The sequence below is a fragment of the Chenopodium quinoa genome, unplaced genomic scaffold (assembly GCF_001683475.1).
Source record: "Chenopodium quinoa cultivar QQ74 unplaced genomic scaffold, ASM168347v1, whole genome shotgun sequence".
NCBI classification, from domain to species: Eukaryota; Viridiplantae; Streptophyta; class Magnoliopsida; order Caryophyllales; family Amaranthaceae; genus Chenopodium; species Chenopodium quinoa.
The window spans coordinates 6,789,254-6,807,953 of record NW_018743850.1 but is presented as its reverse complement, the minus strand read 5'-3'; the positions used below and the strand labels follow the sequence as shown (position 1 = coordinate 6,807,953).

The window sequence follows — 18,700 nt, the reverse complement described above, 5'->3', positions numbered from 1 at the left end:
GGTAATTTCCATTGTACAACATCAAAATAAACTATCCTCTCCATTTAGATGAAACCTATATTGTTAATCTATCCGCTATCTTATTTCCTTCACGATAACAATGAACAACACGAACCGACCACCTAGAAGAATTTAATAGAAAACGACAATTATTAAGAATATGGTAGCATTCTCCATTTCCGACCACCTAGAAGAATGGTGTAATTTTTATTTATTTTATTTATTTATTTATTTATTGTTAAGTAAGCAAGATTTTATTACTTTTCAAAATCAGATATACAACTTAACCCTGAAGACAAACAATGCAGGCTAAAAGCCCAAACAGCTATATAACCAGTTGTACAACTATACGGTAAGACCCTCAAGTCGTTCCCTATTTTTTACACTTATTCTTTTGCCTCATATAGCTAAAAATATATGTTTTACACTATGTTTAATAAGCTATAACTATATTGGGGATGTTCGATCGCAATTTTCCTCTCCCACTAAGCTATATTTCTGACTCTCCAAATCTGGTACATGACTGCCAAAATGCAAGTTGTCACCAAAAGTCTTCTGAAATCAAGACTTTATCTACTACAGGTCTGACCATATTATCCAGATGTAGATGTTTTGTCGGATTATTTAGAGTGTTGTAGTGGAGAGATCGCTCCACTTGTTAGCGCACTCGTGAAAGACAAGCGCAGACCGCTCCAAAAGCGCGACAAAATCGCGCTGAGTTTCTAGAAAATCTGCCAAGTTTTGGAGGCGCGCCCGTGCCATGGTTTGGCGCGACCCGCGCCTAAACCGGGCCTAAATCGCGCAAGGTTTCTGGAAATTTGGTGTTTTGAAAAAACGAGGTGGAGCGCCCGCGCGAGCAAGTGGCGCGCCCGCGCGGCTGTGGTGGCGCGCCCGCGCCTCCTCGCTCGCGCCCGCGCCTCCTCGCTCGTCTTTGATTTTGCGGTTATTTCCTTTATATCGTATCGATGCTTTTGTTTTTTCGAGTGATAGAAAAAAATATTCCTCTCTGAAAAACTCTTTCTTCTCTACAATTTTATTGAAGAATCTTGCAAACTCTTCATTGATTCTCCATCATTAAGTTTATAGTTTGAGAATTTAATCATCTTATCACACATCTTTGTGCTTAGAGTGTGGTGTTGGCTATTGTATCTCAAAGTGAGTTTCCGGTATCAACCCAAGCACCGTGGTGGGGGAAATTATCACTTTAGGAAAGTGTATACACACCTTAGTCAAGTATCCGGTATAGAAGACTCACGTGGTCATTGATTTTCTCATGTTCTTGGTGGATTTTGGCTTGGAGAGAGGCAAGTAAAGAATCTTTCACATTAGTGTTATTTTGTTGTAATTTCTGAATTATATTGTTAATTTAGTGCTTGGTTTGTGGTAATACGTTAAGTATTTGGTGTTGTATATTTTATTGAAATCTATACACATTCTAGGGTTTGTCCACCATTGTTAAGTGATTCTTTTTGTATAGAATAAACTGTTAAACCCTAACAATGTTGAGGACCAGCCCCAATTCAGTCTCTGATACTTTGCCAGACCCTTATGTTGTACATACAATCGAAGAATAAATGACTGTGTGGTTCATCAAGATCATCAAAAAGCAAACATTTCTTCTCATGTTGTTGAAACTAAATGTGCATTTTGTCTATAGTCTTCAGTCTATGCTGTATAGCAAGCCAAGCAATGAATTGATGCTTGGGTTAAGCAATGATTGATGTTGTCTAAAAGAATGGTGTAATTGATGATAGCTTTATGGTTTTCAAGAATTCAATTCCCTTTTGATATTACACTATTTGTACATTTAACATGGGTTGAGGTCTAGTTAAGGTCCTCCTTACCATAAAAAAAAAAAATCATTTAACATTAGTATGTAGATCTCTTCAATCAACTACATCTTGTGCTTTACGTAAATAAGGTATATTTATGTGGTTCTTGTTACATTTTTCTCAGAATATATCCTTATAAATTTCAACTTCTCACAACTTTTGCTCTTGTAATGAAGCATAAATCATTATATGGTGCAATATTAGGAGAACCAATTAAATATATTGTTGTATTGTATCCGTAGTTTACCCTAATTGAGAGTATATTACTTGAATTTGGATTCGCAAACCCAATTAAATTACTCATATAAAAAAAAGAAAAAAGACACTTGATCTTTTCATGTGTCTTTGATTTTTTTGGTTACTAGGATGGCTAACACACGCATTGCGCGCATCATATCTAGTCATATCCGATGAGTTGTTGACAACAAAATGAGGAAATATATGTAAACAAATACTTTTAGGGGTATGAATGTTCACACATTATTATTAAGAGTTAACAAATAAAAAAAAACAACTAATATAAATGAGGGAAAATAACTAAATAAACATGTTAGAGGGTATAATTGTCCAAAACTATTCATAAGAGTTAAATCATTAAATCACACTAGGAAAAACTTAGAGGCAATTAACATCATATCAATAGGGCATATAGGTAACAAACATTTTAAGAATATAATAATCCTCACACTATTCATAAGTGTTTTCTCATACTTTTAAAACGGTAGGGATTTATCTTGACGTAGGCTTATTTATCAACTATTACAAATTTAAAAAGTTCAACAAATTGCTTAAATGAGCTAAACTACCTCATACATAACAATAAAGGGCGTGTTTTCTTTATCTTTAAAAAGAAGTTTTAAGTTTAATAAGTTCAAATAAGTTTTAACTATTTGGTCCAATAAGTTTCAATCAGGTTCAATAAGTTCAAATCATGTCTAATAAGCTTTACAGATCTAATAAATTTCAATCAGGCCTAATATAATTATGACACGAGGTCTTAGACTTTAAGATTAAGGGTGTTAATATATCTTTAATACTTGGTCTTGTTTGATTATTAATAGTTAGTTGTTTATTGATTGCATATGTTAGTTACTTTATCAAAGATTAATTAAAAAAGTGGAACAATCTATTGTTACTTTGTTCGGGGAGTTTTTAATAATCCTTTTTTTTTTTTTTTTTTGATACAACAGCAGAAAGAAAAGAACAACTAAGAAACTAAAAAACATCAAAAACTGCAGGAATAGAGAAACTATTTAAAGTAACCCAACACTAGTTAGCTATATGATGAGAGAGACTGACTTCCGCTCTGTCAACCTTGAGAATGATGAAGTGTTAAAAGGTGATTCCGATTTTAATAATCTCCTTCCAAGTCCAGAAAAGGTGAATATCCGAGGGTCCCTTATTCTTAAGTGACATGAAAAATAAAGCAGAGTTAATTAAGATTTTTATTGACCTATAACCATTGTCATGGGCCCATCTTATAGCATAAAGGCAAGCCCAAAACTCAGTTTGCAAAGCTGAGGCCGCAATTCCAAAGTAGACACCAGCCTCCCTTTCCCCATGGTTACGCAGCTCTATCGTCCACCCTACCCTGTAGTGTCTACTAGCCTTATGCCATGATCCATCAACTCAAATAGTACCTAGAGCTAAAGAATCGTTGAAAAGTAGGACATGATTCATTTGTCCTAAAGAAGCCTGCAAAAATCCCGGAGAGGGAACATTAGAGGAATCTGTAGTAGATATTGATCCCTGTAATCAAGTATCTGACTTAGTGAAATTGTGTAACTGGAGAAACACCTCTTTAAGATTACCAAAGTAACATCTTAAGTACCCATTTTCTCCTTGAAAAACACATTTATTCCTTGTAATCCATATAGCCCACAAAGTAGCCACGAAGACCTGAATACGATTATTTCGGATTCCATCCTGACTATAAAAAAGCATAATATGGCTACGGATCCATTCCTGAAGAGAAGTAGAGCTCGTTGGTTTTTTGCAGTTAGCAGTTGTCCTAAGCACACCGAGTTATAGAACAGTCAATAAGGAGGTGAAAACCATCCTCCTCCTTTAAACCGCAATAGTCACATAATGTATCAGTGATAATTCCACTAGCTCGAAGATTAGCTCTGGCAAGAATTCCATTGACAGGAAGTTTCCATAAGAACATACGCCATTTGGGAAGAATGTCCAGGTGCCATAAAATTTTGTAAAAATTAAAGATTTCTTTTTTATGGGGGGGACTCTCTCCCTCCTTCGGGATTTGCTAAAATTCTTTTTTATGGGGGGACTCTCTCCCTCCTTCAGGATTTGCTAAAAAAACATACCCTGTTTTAACAGTTTAGGTTCCTGTGTTTATGCCAAGGCCAATACAATAAGGGGCCGTTTGGTTGACAGAAGGGAATCGGAATGGAATGAACAAAGGGAATGAAATGGAATGGAATGGCAAAGTGGAAAATTTGGAAGGTTGTTTGTTACAAAAACCAGGGAATCATTCCCTCCACCACAGCACCACCACCACAGCGCAGCTCCGACCGCCGCCGAACCCTCACAGACCTCCGCCGACCGTCGCCGACCCATCCCCGAGCATCGCCGACCATCCAGCCCCCATCGCCGACCGTCAAACTCCCTCCCCGATGCTCCAGCCCCGCTCCCCGATGCTCGAACTCCCTCGCCGACAGTCGCGCCCCTCTCGCCGACGGTCGCTGACCCCTCGCCGACCCTCCAGTCCCCCTCGCCGACGGTCGCTGACCACCACCGACCACAGCACCACCTCGAACTCCCTCCCCGATGCTCCAGCCCCGCTCCCCGACGCTCGATCTCCCTCCTCCACCACAGCACCACATCGCCGACCACTCCCCGGTGCTCGCCGAGCCTCCCCGACCACTCCCCGGTGCTCGCCGACAGTCGCCGTCCGACCACCACCGACGTATATGGGTGTTAGTGCTAGGGTTAGGGTTAGGGTTAGGGTGGGTGGGGAATGGAATGGGAAAGTGGGGGGGGTGGGGAATGGGGAAGAGGGGTTTTGGGGTATTTTGAAAAATGAAATGGGGGAATGATTGAGGGAAAAAGTGGCAAACAAACAGGTTGAAAGGGAATGATTCTCATTCCCTTTCCTGAAACCAGCGAACCAAACGCACCCTAAGTCTTCCTCTTCCTCTATTAGGAGGACGATAGTTAAAATTTCCTTGGTTGATGCCATGCCAGGCCAATACAGGAATCCTTTTGTAAAGGTAATGAAAACTTCACTAACTTTAGTGTAGACAAAACTATTTTCAACTATAATTATTACAAGCTTTTTTTTTTTTTTTTCCTACAACTATGGTAGAAGTGAGTAAATCTAAAACAAAAATCTCTTACATCCGCCTTTTTTTTCATCAAAATTAGGCCATGTTCACTTCACCTTAAAAAAATATTATTAAGTAAAAATAACTAGATTAATACCCGTACGTTGTACGGTGGTGATAAGTATTTTATAATTAATCCATGGTCCTTTATAAGTATATATATTTTGTTGTTGACAACTTTTTTTTTTTTTTTTTTGGGTAAAAAATATTTGCTAAGAAATATAAAAAAAAACATGTACACAATCTTTTTTTTTTAAATGGTTACTTTTAATGCTACATCATAACATTCAATATGATATTACAGATATATTATAATGATATTTAGACAATATATATTTAATGTTGCATTATCTATTGAGTATATATGTTAAGAGTGGAAGCTAAAGAAATATTATCTATATCCATTAAACATTGTTGTATTGGAAATAATCAAAAGTAGTATAGAGTATAGAAAACATTGATGAAAAATTCAAATTTCGGGTTTTTAGTTTCATACCTACTTGGTCCTAATTTTTAACAAGTAAAATTAAAGGGAAAAAAATAATAAAAATAAAAAATGATGACATCATATTTAAGTTTGGAGGGAAATTTTTAATGAGAGTTTGACACATTAGACAATTTAGGAAATTGATGACATCAACATGTTTTGTTTTAGTAATAGTTAACATATAATAGATTTCAGTTCAGTAAAAATAAATCCAGTCAGTAAAATTCAGTAACTTTGAAGAAAAAATATAATAGAAAATCAATAAAAAAACTCAGTTCAACAAAAATAATTTCACTTCATTAAAAATAATTTTAAATCAGCAAGAATAATTTCAGTTCAACAAAAATAAGGTAAAGTGAACAGAATCTTACATACATAGTATTTTTCAATCAAACTTCTTCCAACCAAACATTTTATTACTCATTAATAGTATAAACTAATCAAATATCTCTTTTCACCCAAACCAACGCTTCCTAGGATCTTACAGTTAGACACAAGCAAATACATAACAATGACAATTTTGTAAATAATGACATTTTGAAAGTATTAATGAGAGGTAATATAGTACTACTTAACATTCTCGGTAGTACTATATATGATTCTAGTAGTATAAAAAACACTCTTAGTAGTACGGAAAAAAAATCTCAGTAGTACTATTAGGAATTTCAGAGTTTCAGTAGTACAAAAGGTTGTTATACGATTTTGCTTGTGTCCAACGATAATGTATTAGGACTTCCTCCACCCAAATTTTTATCAACGAAATACTTCGTGTTCATTTCTCCGTATAGCCTTTTTTTTTTAATCACTAAAGGTTTAGACGTTTAGTGTCTCTAACAATGCTTCAACCTCAAGTTTTCATCTTTTCAACTGAGAAAGAGAAATCCACAAAGATACCAATTCCATCCCATCCTCACTTCTACCAGAGCTGTCAAAAGCTGACCTAACTCGAAATACCGACCCGAATCCGATTATTAACCGATCCGTTTAAACCCGGAAAAATGATGACCCGAACCCGATATGACCCGACCTGAAACCAACCCTAGACCCGAGTTAACCCGAGTATTTGAGACCCAAACCCGAATATGAACCGACTTGGAGATGACCCGACCCGAATATAACCCGTAAAATATTGACTTGAACCGAACCCAACCTGAATCGAAATTGACCCAAACCCGTTTTAACCCGTCAAAACCCGAATTTAACCCGACCTGAATTCAACCTATTCCTAACCCAACCCGAATTTAACCCAACCTATTACTAACCCGACCCAAAATTCAACTCGATCTGTCACTAACCCGACCCGAAATCAACCCGATCTGTCACTAACCCGACCCGAAATCAACCTGACTTGTTATTGGCCCGAAATTAACTAGCAATCTAGGATTACGTCATATCTTTTTTTTTTTTTTTTTATTTCCCCTAATTCTATGAGTTATTTTCCTATTTAAGCTTATTCAAATATTTTCAATAAAATTCTCTATTATCAAATGTATTACAATTTATATGTCTCAAAAAAACCAATAAAAATTTATAAATACCACTACTTTTTGGATGCATGTGCATTCTTTATTTAAATTTAGTAATTACTATTTACGAATACTACTACTTTTTAGGTGTAAGTTCATTCTATATTTCAATTAATCAATTATGGTTTACGAATACTACTACTTTGTAGGTGCATGTGCATTAATGTAGTCAATTACGGTTTACAAATACTATTTGACCTTATGCTTGTTTGTTTTATCTTATATTTTATACATAAAAAAAATTCAAATTAAAAAAAGTTAAAAATAAATAAATAATTTCGGATAATGATTGAATTGAACGTGATAAGGATTGAATGCGAGCATGAGTATATGACAATGACCCGACGATAATTTGACCCAAATAATTTACCTGTACTCGATCATGACTTGACTTGTTTGGACTCAAGAAAGTGGTGACCGTACCCGAACTAGAGTTGTTAAAAGGCTTTTATTGGTCTTTTATTTTTCTAATTTTATTATTCATTTGCCTATTTAATCTTATTTAAATGTTTTGAATAATGCCATTTAAATTTTTTTTAAAAAATGCCATTAAAAAAGCGTGAACTCGGATATGAACTTATAAAAAATAAATAAGTTTAGATAATTTCAAATAAAATAAGTTTAGAAAAAAAAATTATTGTATTTTAACTTATCTAAACTAAACCTATTTTATCCAAATTTATATGAACTTATTGTATTTTATCTAAACATGTCATCTGGAATATGAACTTATCTGAAATTACTATCCCTAAAATGAGAAGAATCAATGTGAATAGATTAGAATAGGATTTGAACTTATCTTCTAAAAATCTAAACTGAACATATCTTATTGGAATTAATATGAACTTATTACGTAGATCTAATCTAAACTTATCAGAACTTATTACCTCGAATTAAGACTTATCAGAAATTATTTTTCTTACAATAAATAATGAAGTAATTGATAATGATTAAACGTAAATGTCATTACATGAACTGTTAACAAACCGACCCAAAATATGTACTTGAACCTGATATGACCCGACCTGAAATCAACCCGATACACATATTAACCCAATATTTGAGACCCGAACCTGAACATGACCTGACTTGGAAATGATCCGACCTGATTATAACCTGCAATTTTTTGACTTGAACCAAACCCGACTTGAACCTGAACATGACCCGACCTAATTGTAACTCGCAAATAATTGACTTGAACTGAACTCGACTTGAACCCGAGAATGACCCGACTTGGAAATGGCCCAACTTGATTATAACCCGCAAATTATTGACTTGAACCGAACCAGACTCAAACCCGAGAATGACCCGCGACCTGATTATAATCCGCAAATTATTGACTTGAACCGAACCCGACTCGAACCCGAGAATGACCCTAACTCGTTTTAACCCGTGAAAACCCGAATTAAACCCGACCTATTATTCACCCGACCCGAATGTAACCCGACCTGTTATTAACCCGACCTAAACCCGACCTTAACCCGATAAGATGTATGACCCAACGTTACCCGACTCAAGCATGACCCAACCCGAACCCGACCCGTATAGGTTACGACATTAACCCGAAATGACCCGACCCGAGTTGACCCGACCCACACTTACCCGACCCAAACCCGACCTGTTTACCCGAATTGACAGCTCTACTTCTACCATGTGACTCCCTGCCCCTATCAATATTTCACAGGGAATAATAATATAATATTACGAGTATGGGCTGGGCCGTGTCAACAAACTAATAGCTTGATGAGTTTTAATGTCCAAGTTCAGTCTTAGGCCTTGTTTGGTTCACCTTATTTTTACTGATCTGATCTGGTCTGGTCTGATCTGATCTAATTATCTGATTTGACCAAACTTTGACCTTAAGTGTACGATAATCTATAAGGAAAAAATATATCAAGTGGGATCTTGTTAGATTCGTAATAATGTTTAATTTATTAATATGTAATTTTCACAATTTTTTTCATTACGAAATTAAGAATATTTAGTGATAAAAAACCGCACATAAAACGATGTTCTGATCTGAACTTATTTTTTCTGATCTGATCTGAGCTGAACTTATTTTTTCTGAAATAAGTAAAAATAAGTTGAACTAAACAAGGCCTTACTTCAAGCAAAAGATGACCAGAAATATATATGGAAATATCAGATATGAGAATGTTGCATTTAAGATCAATCCCTCCGTCTTAGTAAAATTACCCCATATACGAATTACTTATTTTTACGTTAATAGTTGGGTCAAGTTAATGAGAGAGTAGACTCAAATAGTAAGTACTCCTTGTGTCATTTATGGTATGAGGCAAACTCAATGGAACACGCGATAGAGGAATACTCTATATAATAATTATGGAGGACGATGAAGATAATAATAGACTGATAAGGATAATTCACAATGTAGGCAATGTAGCATGTTTTGAGCAATTTTTTGTACAAAGGAGTTAGAAGTTGGGACAGATCTCTAGCACGTACTATTCTAGAATCTAGATATACAATTCTCAAAGAGAAGAGAACTAGACAAATTTTACAAATAATAGGACACACCGACACAGACTAGAGCTCTACATGCTAACTAAGAAAACAATATATAGAGGATCATTTTGTATCCACGGTCAATGTGAGTTGATCCTTGAACATATCAACAACTCTTCTCATGGTTGGCCTGTTCACAGGGGAAGCCGATGTACAAAGGATCGCGACTTCAATAACCTTCTTTATTTGTTTATAGTTACATGTATCTCAGTATCTGGATTCATTCTTGGGTCTATCAGCTGCTTTGCTTGATCAAACTCATGAGATTGTAACACTACTTCTGTCATCCATTTCACTATGTCCATGTTCTCCCCAAAGGATGCATCATTTGGTCTCTTCCCTGTTACTAGCTCTATAAGCACCACCCCAAAACTGTATACATCGCTCTTCTCTGTCACCTTGAGCGTGTAGCCATATTCTGCCACCCACAATTAGAGGCGAATCCAATCTTAATTTATGTTAAAAGCAATAATCCAGTTATATTAACACGACTAATTTTAAACTCATACTCGTACAATAAATCAAAGAATTAATGGAAAGAATAGCCAGTAGATCCTAACCAAAGTAAATCGACAAATCGAGTATTTGTTCACATGTCATGTCAAGCATTCAAGCAAAAGAAGACAATGTGTATATAGCAAATTAAATCAAAAGAAAAACAGTAGTGGTCCACCAATAAATTGACAATCTTTATGACCGGCTTAGCAAGTCCGAAATCAGCAACCCGTGGCAGGAACTTGTCATCCAGCAATATGTTGTTGGACTTTACATCTCGGTGGATGATAGCCGGGACACAATCATGGTGCAAGTAAGCTAACCCTTGAGCCGCACCCAAAGCTATTGCAAATCGTCTAGACCAATCTAAAATCTCACCACCCTTTTCACCATGCAGAACATCTCCTAGACTCCCATTTTCCATATATTCATACCCTAAAGCCCTAAAACCCTCTCCTATATAACTGAACAACAATTTTACAATATTCACATGACGTACACTCCCTAAGGCCTCAACCTCTGACTTGAACAATAAACCCATATCCTTGTTCTTGTCCTCGCCACTCCATAACTTCTTAACTGCTATATTACGACCCGAGTTGAGTGTAACACGATATACTCGACCAGACCCACCGGACCCAATCACATTCTCTTCTGTAAGGCGAGAGAATATTTCTTGCTCACTAAATCCACCCCTTTGAAAGGAAACCATTTTGAATGGACGCCTTTTCTTAAACTCACCATCTGTTTGGACCTTGGTAATGCAAAGCAAGGAAATAGAGGATAGGAGAACAAAACCCAAAACCGATAAAAAAGAGACCAAGAATGACACAGGTATAGGTTTAGGACACGACGGAAATGGTTTAAGATTTGAGCTACATAGTCTCGGATTACCCAACAAACCATCAACACAATACTTATTATTAAAACCCGGAGGGACTTGTCCCTCTAGTTGATTATTCGAAAGATTGAACTCATTGAGCTTGAGTTTAGTCAATTCCACCGGAATCTCACCGGAAAATAAATTATCCGACAAGTCGAGATAAGTGGTAACTCACCAAGTTGACTCGGAATCCCCCGGGAAAACCTATTCCTCGATACGTTCAAATCCGTCAATTGAACCCACGACCTCACATTCATCGGAAACTCCCCGGATAACATATTCCCCTGCAATTCAATCTTCTGTAATCCTTTCAATTCCGTTATACAACTCGGCAACTCTCCACTAAACCGATTCTCACCCAAAGAAAGCTCAATTAATTTCTTCAATCCACAAATTTCCGACGGTAAATTTCCCGAGAACATATTGCCGGAAATTAAAAGATTTGACAAATTAAAGGAATTAGAAATAGTAGGTGGCAGAGTACCTTCAAAATGATTATCCTGAAGGTCAGCAGTATCCAGATGAGGTAAATTCCAGAAATTTTGAGGAAATTCGCCGGAAAAGTTGCTGTTTTGAATTCTTACATAACTTAATGAACTGCAATTTCCATAAATTTCCGGAAATTTACTGGAAAATCTGTTGTTGAAGGTAATAATCTGCCAGAGTTGCTTCCCACTGCAAAGAGTCGTCGGAAATTCGCCGGAAAAATAATTTGTCGACACATCGAACTCATTTAATATAGAATTTGATCCCAAATTCGCCGGAAGTTCGCCGGCAAAGCTGTTGTTAAAAAGCTTTAACTGATAGAGGTTCTTATTTTCCCTAAAATTGCCGGAATCTTCCCCTCTAAAAAAATATCATTTAAATTCAGCGACCCTAGCTGTAAAGCTGCGAGACTTTCCGGCAACGTTCCGGTGAGATTGTTCTGAGAAGCATCGAAAATGTATAAGTTCTTCAAATTTCCCAAATTTTCCGGCAACTCGCCGGAAAATTTGTTATCAAAGAGCTCTAATTGCCAGAGTTTCGTTAAGTTTCCGATACATTGCGGAATCTCACCAGAAAGAGAATTTGTTGCGACATCGAAGCTTTTCAATGTTTGTAAAGTACAAAGAGATTCCGGAATCTTTCCGGTGAGATTCGATTCGGTTAACCAAACAACTTCGAGTTTCGATAACTTTGCAATGGTGGTCGGTATCTCAGAAGAATCGAATAGATTATAACTGAGCTCATAGTGAGTTATTTGAGTTAAATTGGTGATGAACTCGGGAAAAGCAGGGCCAGTTAGGTAGTTACCGAAGAGGCGTAAAATTTTTACAGAGGATAAGTACCGGAAACTCCGGGGAATTTTGCCGGAAAAGTCGTTGGAAGAGAAGTCTAAGGAAAACAGAGAAGTGAACTCCGGCGAGAAATCCGGGAGGTTGCCGGAGAAGTCGTTGTTGGAGAGGTTGAGAGAGTGGAGGTGGGAGCAGTGGGAGAGGGAGAGAGAGGTGATGTTGTTAAAGGAGTTGTCGGAGATGGAGAAGTTGCGGAGGGTGGGAATGCGGCAGAAGCCGGAAGGGAAGGGGCCGGATAGGTTGAGTTTATCGAGGTTGACCGCGATAACGGAGGAGAGGGGGTTACAAGTTATGCCAGTCCAGTGGCAATGTGAGTGGTTATTAGTGCTATTGGAGTGATCATTGTGGAGGATGAGCCAATTCGAGAGGCGGTTACTAGGGTCGAGTATTTGGTTGTTTTTAACACGAAGGAGGATGGCGGGGTCGGAAATGGGCGAGGCCGAGGACGAAGGGGAGTAAAAGAGGAGGAGAATGGTTATAGGGAGGAGATGGGAGAGTGTCATGGTGGTGGAGTGTGGTGGGATAGTGTGAGAAGCAAGTGGGGGAGTGTAGGAAGTGAGAATTTATAGGGAGTGAGATTATGGTGTGTAATCCTGGCACCGTGCCGTGCCGGGCCGCCGCGGGCCGTGCCTGGCGGGCCACGGGCTGGTTCGTGCCGTGCCGGTCGTGCCGGCGGGCCCAGGATTTCGTGCCGTGCCGTGCCGGCCATTTTCACAGGCCAGCCCACGGCACGGCACGGCCCTCGTGTCTGGCGGGCTCGTGCCGTGCCGGCCACGTGCCGGCCTGCGGGCAGGCAGCGGGCTGGTGCAGTTTTCAATTTTTTTTTTTTTTTTTTTTTTTTTATTTTTTTATGACAACATTATAAATTAATAAGTTTATAATGTATATAAGTTATAAAATTATAATTATAAGTTTTATAAGGTAACTTATAAGTTTATAACTTATAAGTTATAAGTTATTAAGTTATGAATTTTATAATTATAAGTTGAATATTTATGTTTTATAATTTGTATATTCAATATTTATATTTATATATTTACTTTATACTATTACTTTAAAATTTAATGTTTATGATTTATTAGTAATTGGTATAATTTTATTTTTTTTTAATATGAATTTACAAATTGTAACAAAACGGGGAAAAAGGCAAATTGGACTTTGGATGTGAATAATGCGTACTTTATATTATTATTACTTGAGTTGAGAAAATTGTACAATGATAACAATGATAAAAATCATACAATGATGGTATTAAACAAAAATTGGAAAATGATAAAATTGATATTTTTAAAATCGTACAATATACAATAATTGTCTATTCTTCTTCTCCTTCTTCTTGCTCGTCTTCGTCTTCGTCTTCGTCTTCGTCTTCGCCTTCGCCTTCAAGGTCATCGGCTAGTTGCATAGATTGGGAACTAGCCGAACCCGAACCGGAAGCGGAGGTTCCTTCTTCGTTGTCGTTGTGGTCGTAAGAACGGTCTTGTGAGCGATTTTCCGCATCCAACCAATCTTTGAAACACACGCACATTTCTAGTGTTTCGGGTTTTAGACTTGTTCTTCTATCGTCTAAAACCCTTCCGGATGCGCTGAAAGCTCGTTCGGAGGCGACGGAGGAAACTTGGATAGCAAGAATGTCTCGTGCCATTGCCGCCAAAGTTGGATGCTTCGAGCTTTGTTGTTTCCACCATGCAAGGAGGTCGAGGCTGTTTATCTCATCGTCGTCCATGCCTTTGGTGAAGTCGTAACTCAGGTACATCTGCAACTCCGAGACGTCGCTTTGCGTTCTCCTGATTGATGAATCACCTGAAAACCTTGAAATCAAGTTAGTAGCTTGTGAAAATAAATGTTTGGCCTTCTTACTTACGTTTTTGGATGGTTGGGAAGGCCCTGAGCGAGGAACGGTGCCATATTTGGCTTCATAGACTCTATATAAAGCAAAAAACTGATCCTTCACATTAGTCTTATAGTTTTCTACATCATCGTCAAGAAACATGCATTGAAAGTAAATGTCAACTAACATAAATGTGTTTTCATACTTTTGCCTAGGATCTAATATGGAAGCAAAAATATAAATCAAAGGAATCTCACTATAATATTTACGCCACTTTTTTTCCATTGCTGGAAGATACTGATCATAATCACTTTGATCGCGATGATCAGCGAAAAGTTGGGCGAGTAAGCATGCATTAGAAAGAAAGTTTTGAGCACAAGGATTGTAAACAGTAGAAAAATAATACGTCATGTTATATAATAACTGTAAAAATTGCATATATCTTTCACAGTTTTTCCAATCATCATCATACAAAGCATTTTGTGGAAATTTTTGGTTGTAAAATAATGTTAACGGGCCCTTGTACTCAATTGCCTTTGTTAACATGTCATAGGTGGAATTCCACCTAGTTGGGCAATCGGTTCTAATTTTTATTACCCTTATCTTTTGTTGTTTTAGAAAACTCTTCCATTCTTGGTATCTCATGTTAGAGCTATTAATAGACATAATAGCATCTCTGATTTTGCTGTAGTATGGGCCAATTGCCCGAACTCCATCCTGTACACATAAGTTAAGTACATGGCAAACACATCTAGTATGAAGAGCTTCACCGTCTAATAGTACATCGGTTAAGTTTTGTTTGATAAGATTAGCTAGGTATGTCATAGAGGTTGCATTATCAAAAGTCATAGACATCATTTTATCTCGAAGGTTGTATTCGTCTATTGCTTGCATTAAATGGTGAGCAATGTTAATGCCGGTGTGTGGGTATTCCAGCATTTTGAAATGTATTATTCTTTTTTGTAACATCCATTGATCATCTACCCAATGGCAAGTCACACATAAATAGTGATATTTATAACCACTATCCCAAGAATCGGCTGTTAAAGATACTCTACAGTTAAGGTTACTCAATTCGGCTTGTAACCGGACTTTGTACTCTAGGAAATTTTTCATTGCGGCGGAACGAACGGTTTTCCTAGAGATTCTTTTATGTTGGGGTTGTAGTGCTTTGTTAATGTAGGTGTTGAATGCGTCACTTTCCGAGAAAAGAAAAGGTTGTTCGGCGTGTACTATCATTTTTCCTAGTTCATCCCTATCCCTCTCATAGTTGTATGTAAAGCCGTATGGATGGAATTGGGAAATTTTGGGATGGGTTGGATCACTAGCTGGTTTTGCACAAGCTTTCATGTGTCTAGATAAGTGTCCCGTCCCGTTTTTGGTAACTGCCGTGAATACACTATTACATGTTTTACATTTTGCCCATTGTTCACCATCTTTACTTAGGACAAAATAACGCCATACCTCACTCCTTCGGTTTTTCAAAAGTAGCATCTCAGTTTCGGTTAACCATTCATGATGTGTGTGATGGTTAGTAGTGGGACTAGTGGGAGTGGCAGTAGAAGGGGTAGAACCGGAGGGAATTCGGGTACTTTCTTGGCTACCTTGGCTAGAACAATAGTTTTGTTGATTACCGATATAATTAGGTGGAAATTGGTATGGTGGTAGTGGAAATTGGTTTAGTGGTGGTGCTGGAAATCCCGACGTATTATATGGCTCATAGCCCGGGGGGAAGTAAATGGGGTCATTGGTTTGACTCGTAATTTGGGGGCTCGTTGTATTTGGTGGTTCCCTAGAACTACTACTACGGATAAGTCGGCCTTTCCCCCTAGACCTAGATGATGGGTTGTTCGATACCATAATTAACAATTAATTTTTTAATAAAAAGTGGTTAACTATAATAATAATAATTAATAACAACAATTTTAACAATAAAAATATCAATAATAATAATTAATAACAACAACTATTAACAATAACAATAACAACAAAAATAAATAATAACAACAATTGTAACAATAATAATAATTAATAACAACAATTATAACAACAACAATAACAATTAACAACAATAATAATTAAACAAGATTATTCTAATAATAACAATAAAACAATAATAAATTTAAGATTAGTTTAGATTTTACAACCGTGCTTCAACGCTCCACTAATTACGATTACGAACTTTTTAATTTTTTCCGATATTAGGAAAATAATTAGAGAATTTAAGAGAATAATTAGAGAATTTAAGAAAATAAGGATTATTAGAGATTTAGAGAATATAAGAGATAAGAAGAAGAGATTGTGATTTTGTGATTTGGGAATGAAATGGAGGTGAGTATTTATAGAATTTTTGGGGAGCAAATTGGCAAAAAACTAGCCGTTTTATAGCCGTTTTTTTGGCTTCTAGCTACATGAAACGGTAATATTACCGTTGGCCCGCGGGCCGTGCCTGTGGGCCAGCACGGCGGGCCATGCCCGTGCTCGTGCCGGGCCGTGCCTGGGAATTCTCAACCGTGTCCGTGGCACGGCCAGTGGCACGGAAGTTGAACTTCGTGCCGTGCCGTGCCAGGCGGCACGCGGGCCAACCCGGCCCGTGCCCAGGTTTTGGTGTGGGAGTTTGTGGTTGGAAAAAAGGAGGAAAAGAGGGATTTTTTGAATGGAAAAAAAACGAGGCAAATCTTAAAAAGGTACCATTTGCGGTTGACGGAGAAAGAGGGAGGGAGGTTAGTAACTTGCAAGTTTGGAAAGAAATCCTTAATAATGAGCTTTTTGAGATGGGTTGTGTAAAATGTGAGTGTAGTGTTTGAAAGAAGGCATAATTAGTGTCGTTTGCTTCTTTAAGATGCGAGGGATGAACGTGATTTGTGCTTCTTCCTCCTCGATCCCCATCCTCTTCTACATTTCTTTTAAGCTGATTCTTTTTTCTGTTTTTATGAGAGAGAATATGGTAGGATTAAGGGGTTATTTGGCCAAGATTATTTTGATAAACAACTTATATTTTTCGTAATTAGTTTTACAGAGTTTGTTTTATTAATTAACATGGAGGAATAAAAACGTCTTTAAATTTTGTGTGATGAAGTAATGGGTAATTTTAGAAGCGTATTCGTAATGTTTTGGTTAACTTGTATTTTGTATATATAACATGATTAAACAATTGTCTTTTTATGAGATTTTTGTCGGTTTTGAATTGTAGTTTATGTCAGTAGCATATTATGATAAATTGACAAATCTTACGTGTTGAATTGAATTTGAGAAATCTATAAATAATTTATCGTTGTCTTCTAGGGTTTTAAACATTCTACTTAATGTCAAAGATACTAATGAGCAGATGTACAACCTTATAACTCTGTATAATTTTATAAATAATCTTATCAGTTTTGAATTGCAGTTTATGTCAGTAACATATCTTAATAAGTTGACAGATTTTACATGCTGAATTGAAACTGAGAAGTCTATAAATAATCTATCGTTGTCTTCTAGGGTTTTAAACATTCTACTTAATATCGAAAATACTAATGAGCAGATGTACAACATTATTACTCCGTATAATTTTATATATGATTTTGAAATTTAATAATTATATGTATATCATAATATGATTAAATATGTTGTGTTCCATGTATCATAGATTCATAGTAGTTTATTGTAAAAATTCTTGATTTCTTTAGTGTACCTTATTTATTGAAGGGTTATATAGCTAGTCCATTAGGAATAACTCAAAAGTTTTAAACCCCATATGTATTTTATATAGAGGAAATAAAATTTAAAATGACAAAATATTCTAATTATACCAATCGAGTTGAGGTTGATCTTTCACCCATCAGAACCTCTTATCTCTAGTAGATCACTACTTCAAAACTACTCTGTATTAGTGAATGTTTGGATGGATGTAATATATTTAGAAAATATTTGTTGACACATTTAGCAACCATTATATGCCGTAAGCCCGTAAGAAATATAGGGAGGGAGGTGTCATGTATTTAATCAATTAGAAAAATATAATTAATGTCATACTATGAGTAGAATATATGAAGTATAATATAATGTCTATAATGCATTATTGATAAATTGCAATAAAATAGTTATCAGTTTTTAGGATTACAGAATCATCAAACCCTAAATTGTTCGTTTAATTTCGCTGAAAATAAATATTCGGATTTCCTAAAAGGGATTAGTTCACCAACTTCTTACTTCGTGGATGTTGTTCATACACTTCTCGTATCTTAATCAACCATACAGGGGCAAAGATACATTGGGGCTCAGGCCCTGTCATGAATCAAGAGATTTATGCGTAAATCAGTTAAGGAATAAAATTATGTTAATTAGTTGCGTTGAGGGAAAACGTGACATTGATAGACATGTGTGTAACCATTTTACTTTTCCTCTAAATACGACAAAAGTATATTATGAATGTTCTTTTATATTGTACGAGTACTGCGTAA

The 18,700-nt window shown here is 36.6% G+C and overlaps 1 protein-coding gene across 1 annotated transcript; it reads right to left on the bottom strand.

Annotated features, from left to right (window-relative positions):
* Positions 1 to 9,897: 9,897 nt before the first annotated feature.
* LOC110685728 (LRR receptor-like serine/threonine-protein kinase HSL2) lies at positions 9,898 to 12,930 on the bottom strand. Its single transcript, XM_021862251.1, has 5 exons — positions 12,002 to 12,930; positions 11,312 to 11,939; positions 10,413 to 10,964; positions 10,225 to 10,270; positions 9,898 to 10,133 (listed from the first exon to the last, which is right to left on the bottom strand). Exons 1-5 carry the CDS (start codon positions 12,928 to 12,930, stop codon positions 9,898 to 9,900), a joined length of 2,391 nt encoding a protein of 796 aa, XP_021717943.1.
* Positions 12,931 to 18,700: the final 5,770 nt, after the last annotated feature.

Excerpts from the sequence above, each read along its gene's own strand:
- LOC110685728 (XM_021862251.1), bottom strand. The coding sequence starts at position 12,930 with ATGACACTCTCCCATCTCCTCCCTATAACCATTCTCCTCCTCTTTTAC. Across the intron at positions 10,271-10,412 it reads ATTTCGGACTTGCTAAGCCG|GATCTACTGGCTATTCTTTC; the intron begins GTCATAAAGATT and ends TACTTTGGTTAG. Across the intron at positions 10,134-10,224 it reads TTCTTTGATTTATTGTACGA|AATATGGCTACACGCTCAAG; the intron begins GTATGAGTTTAA and ends TGTGGGTGGCAG.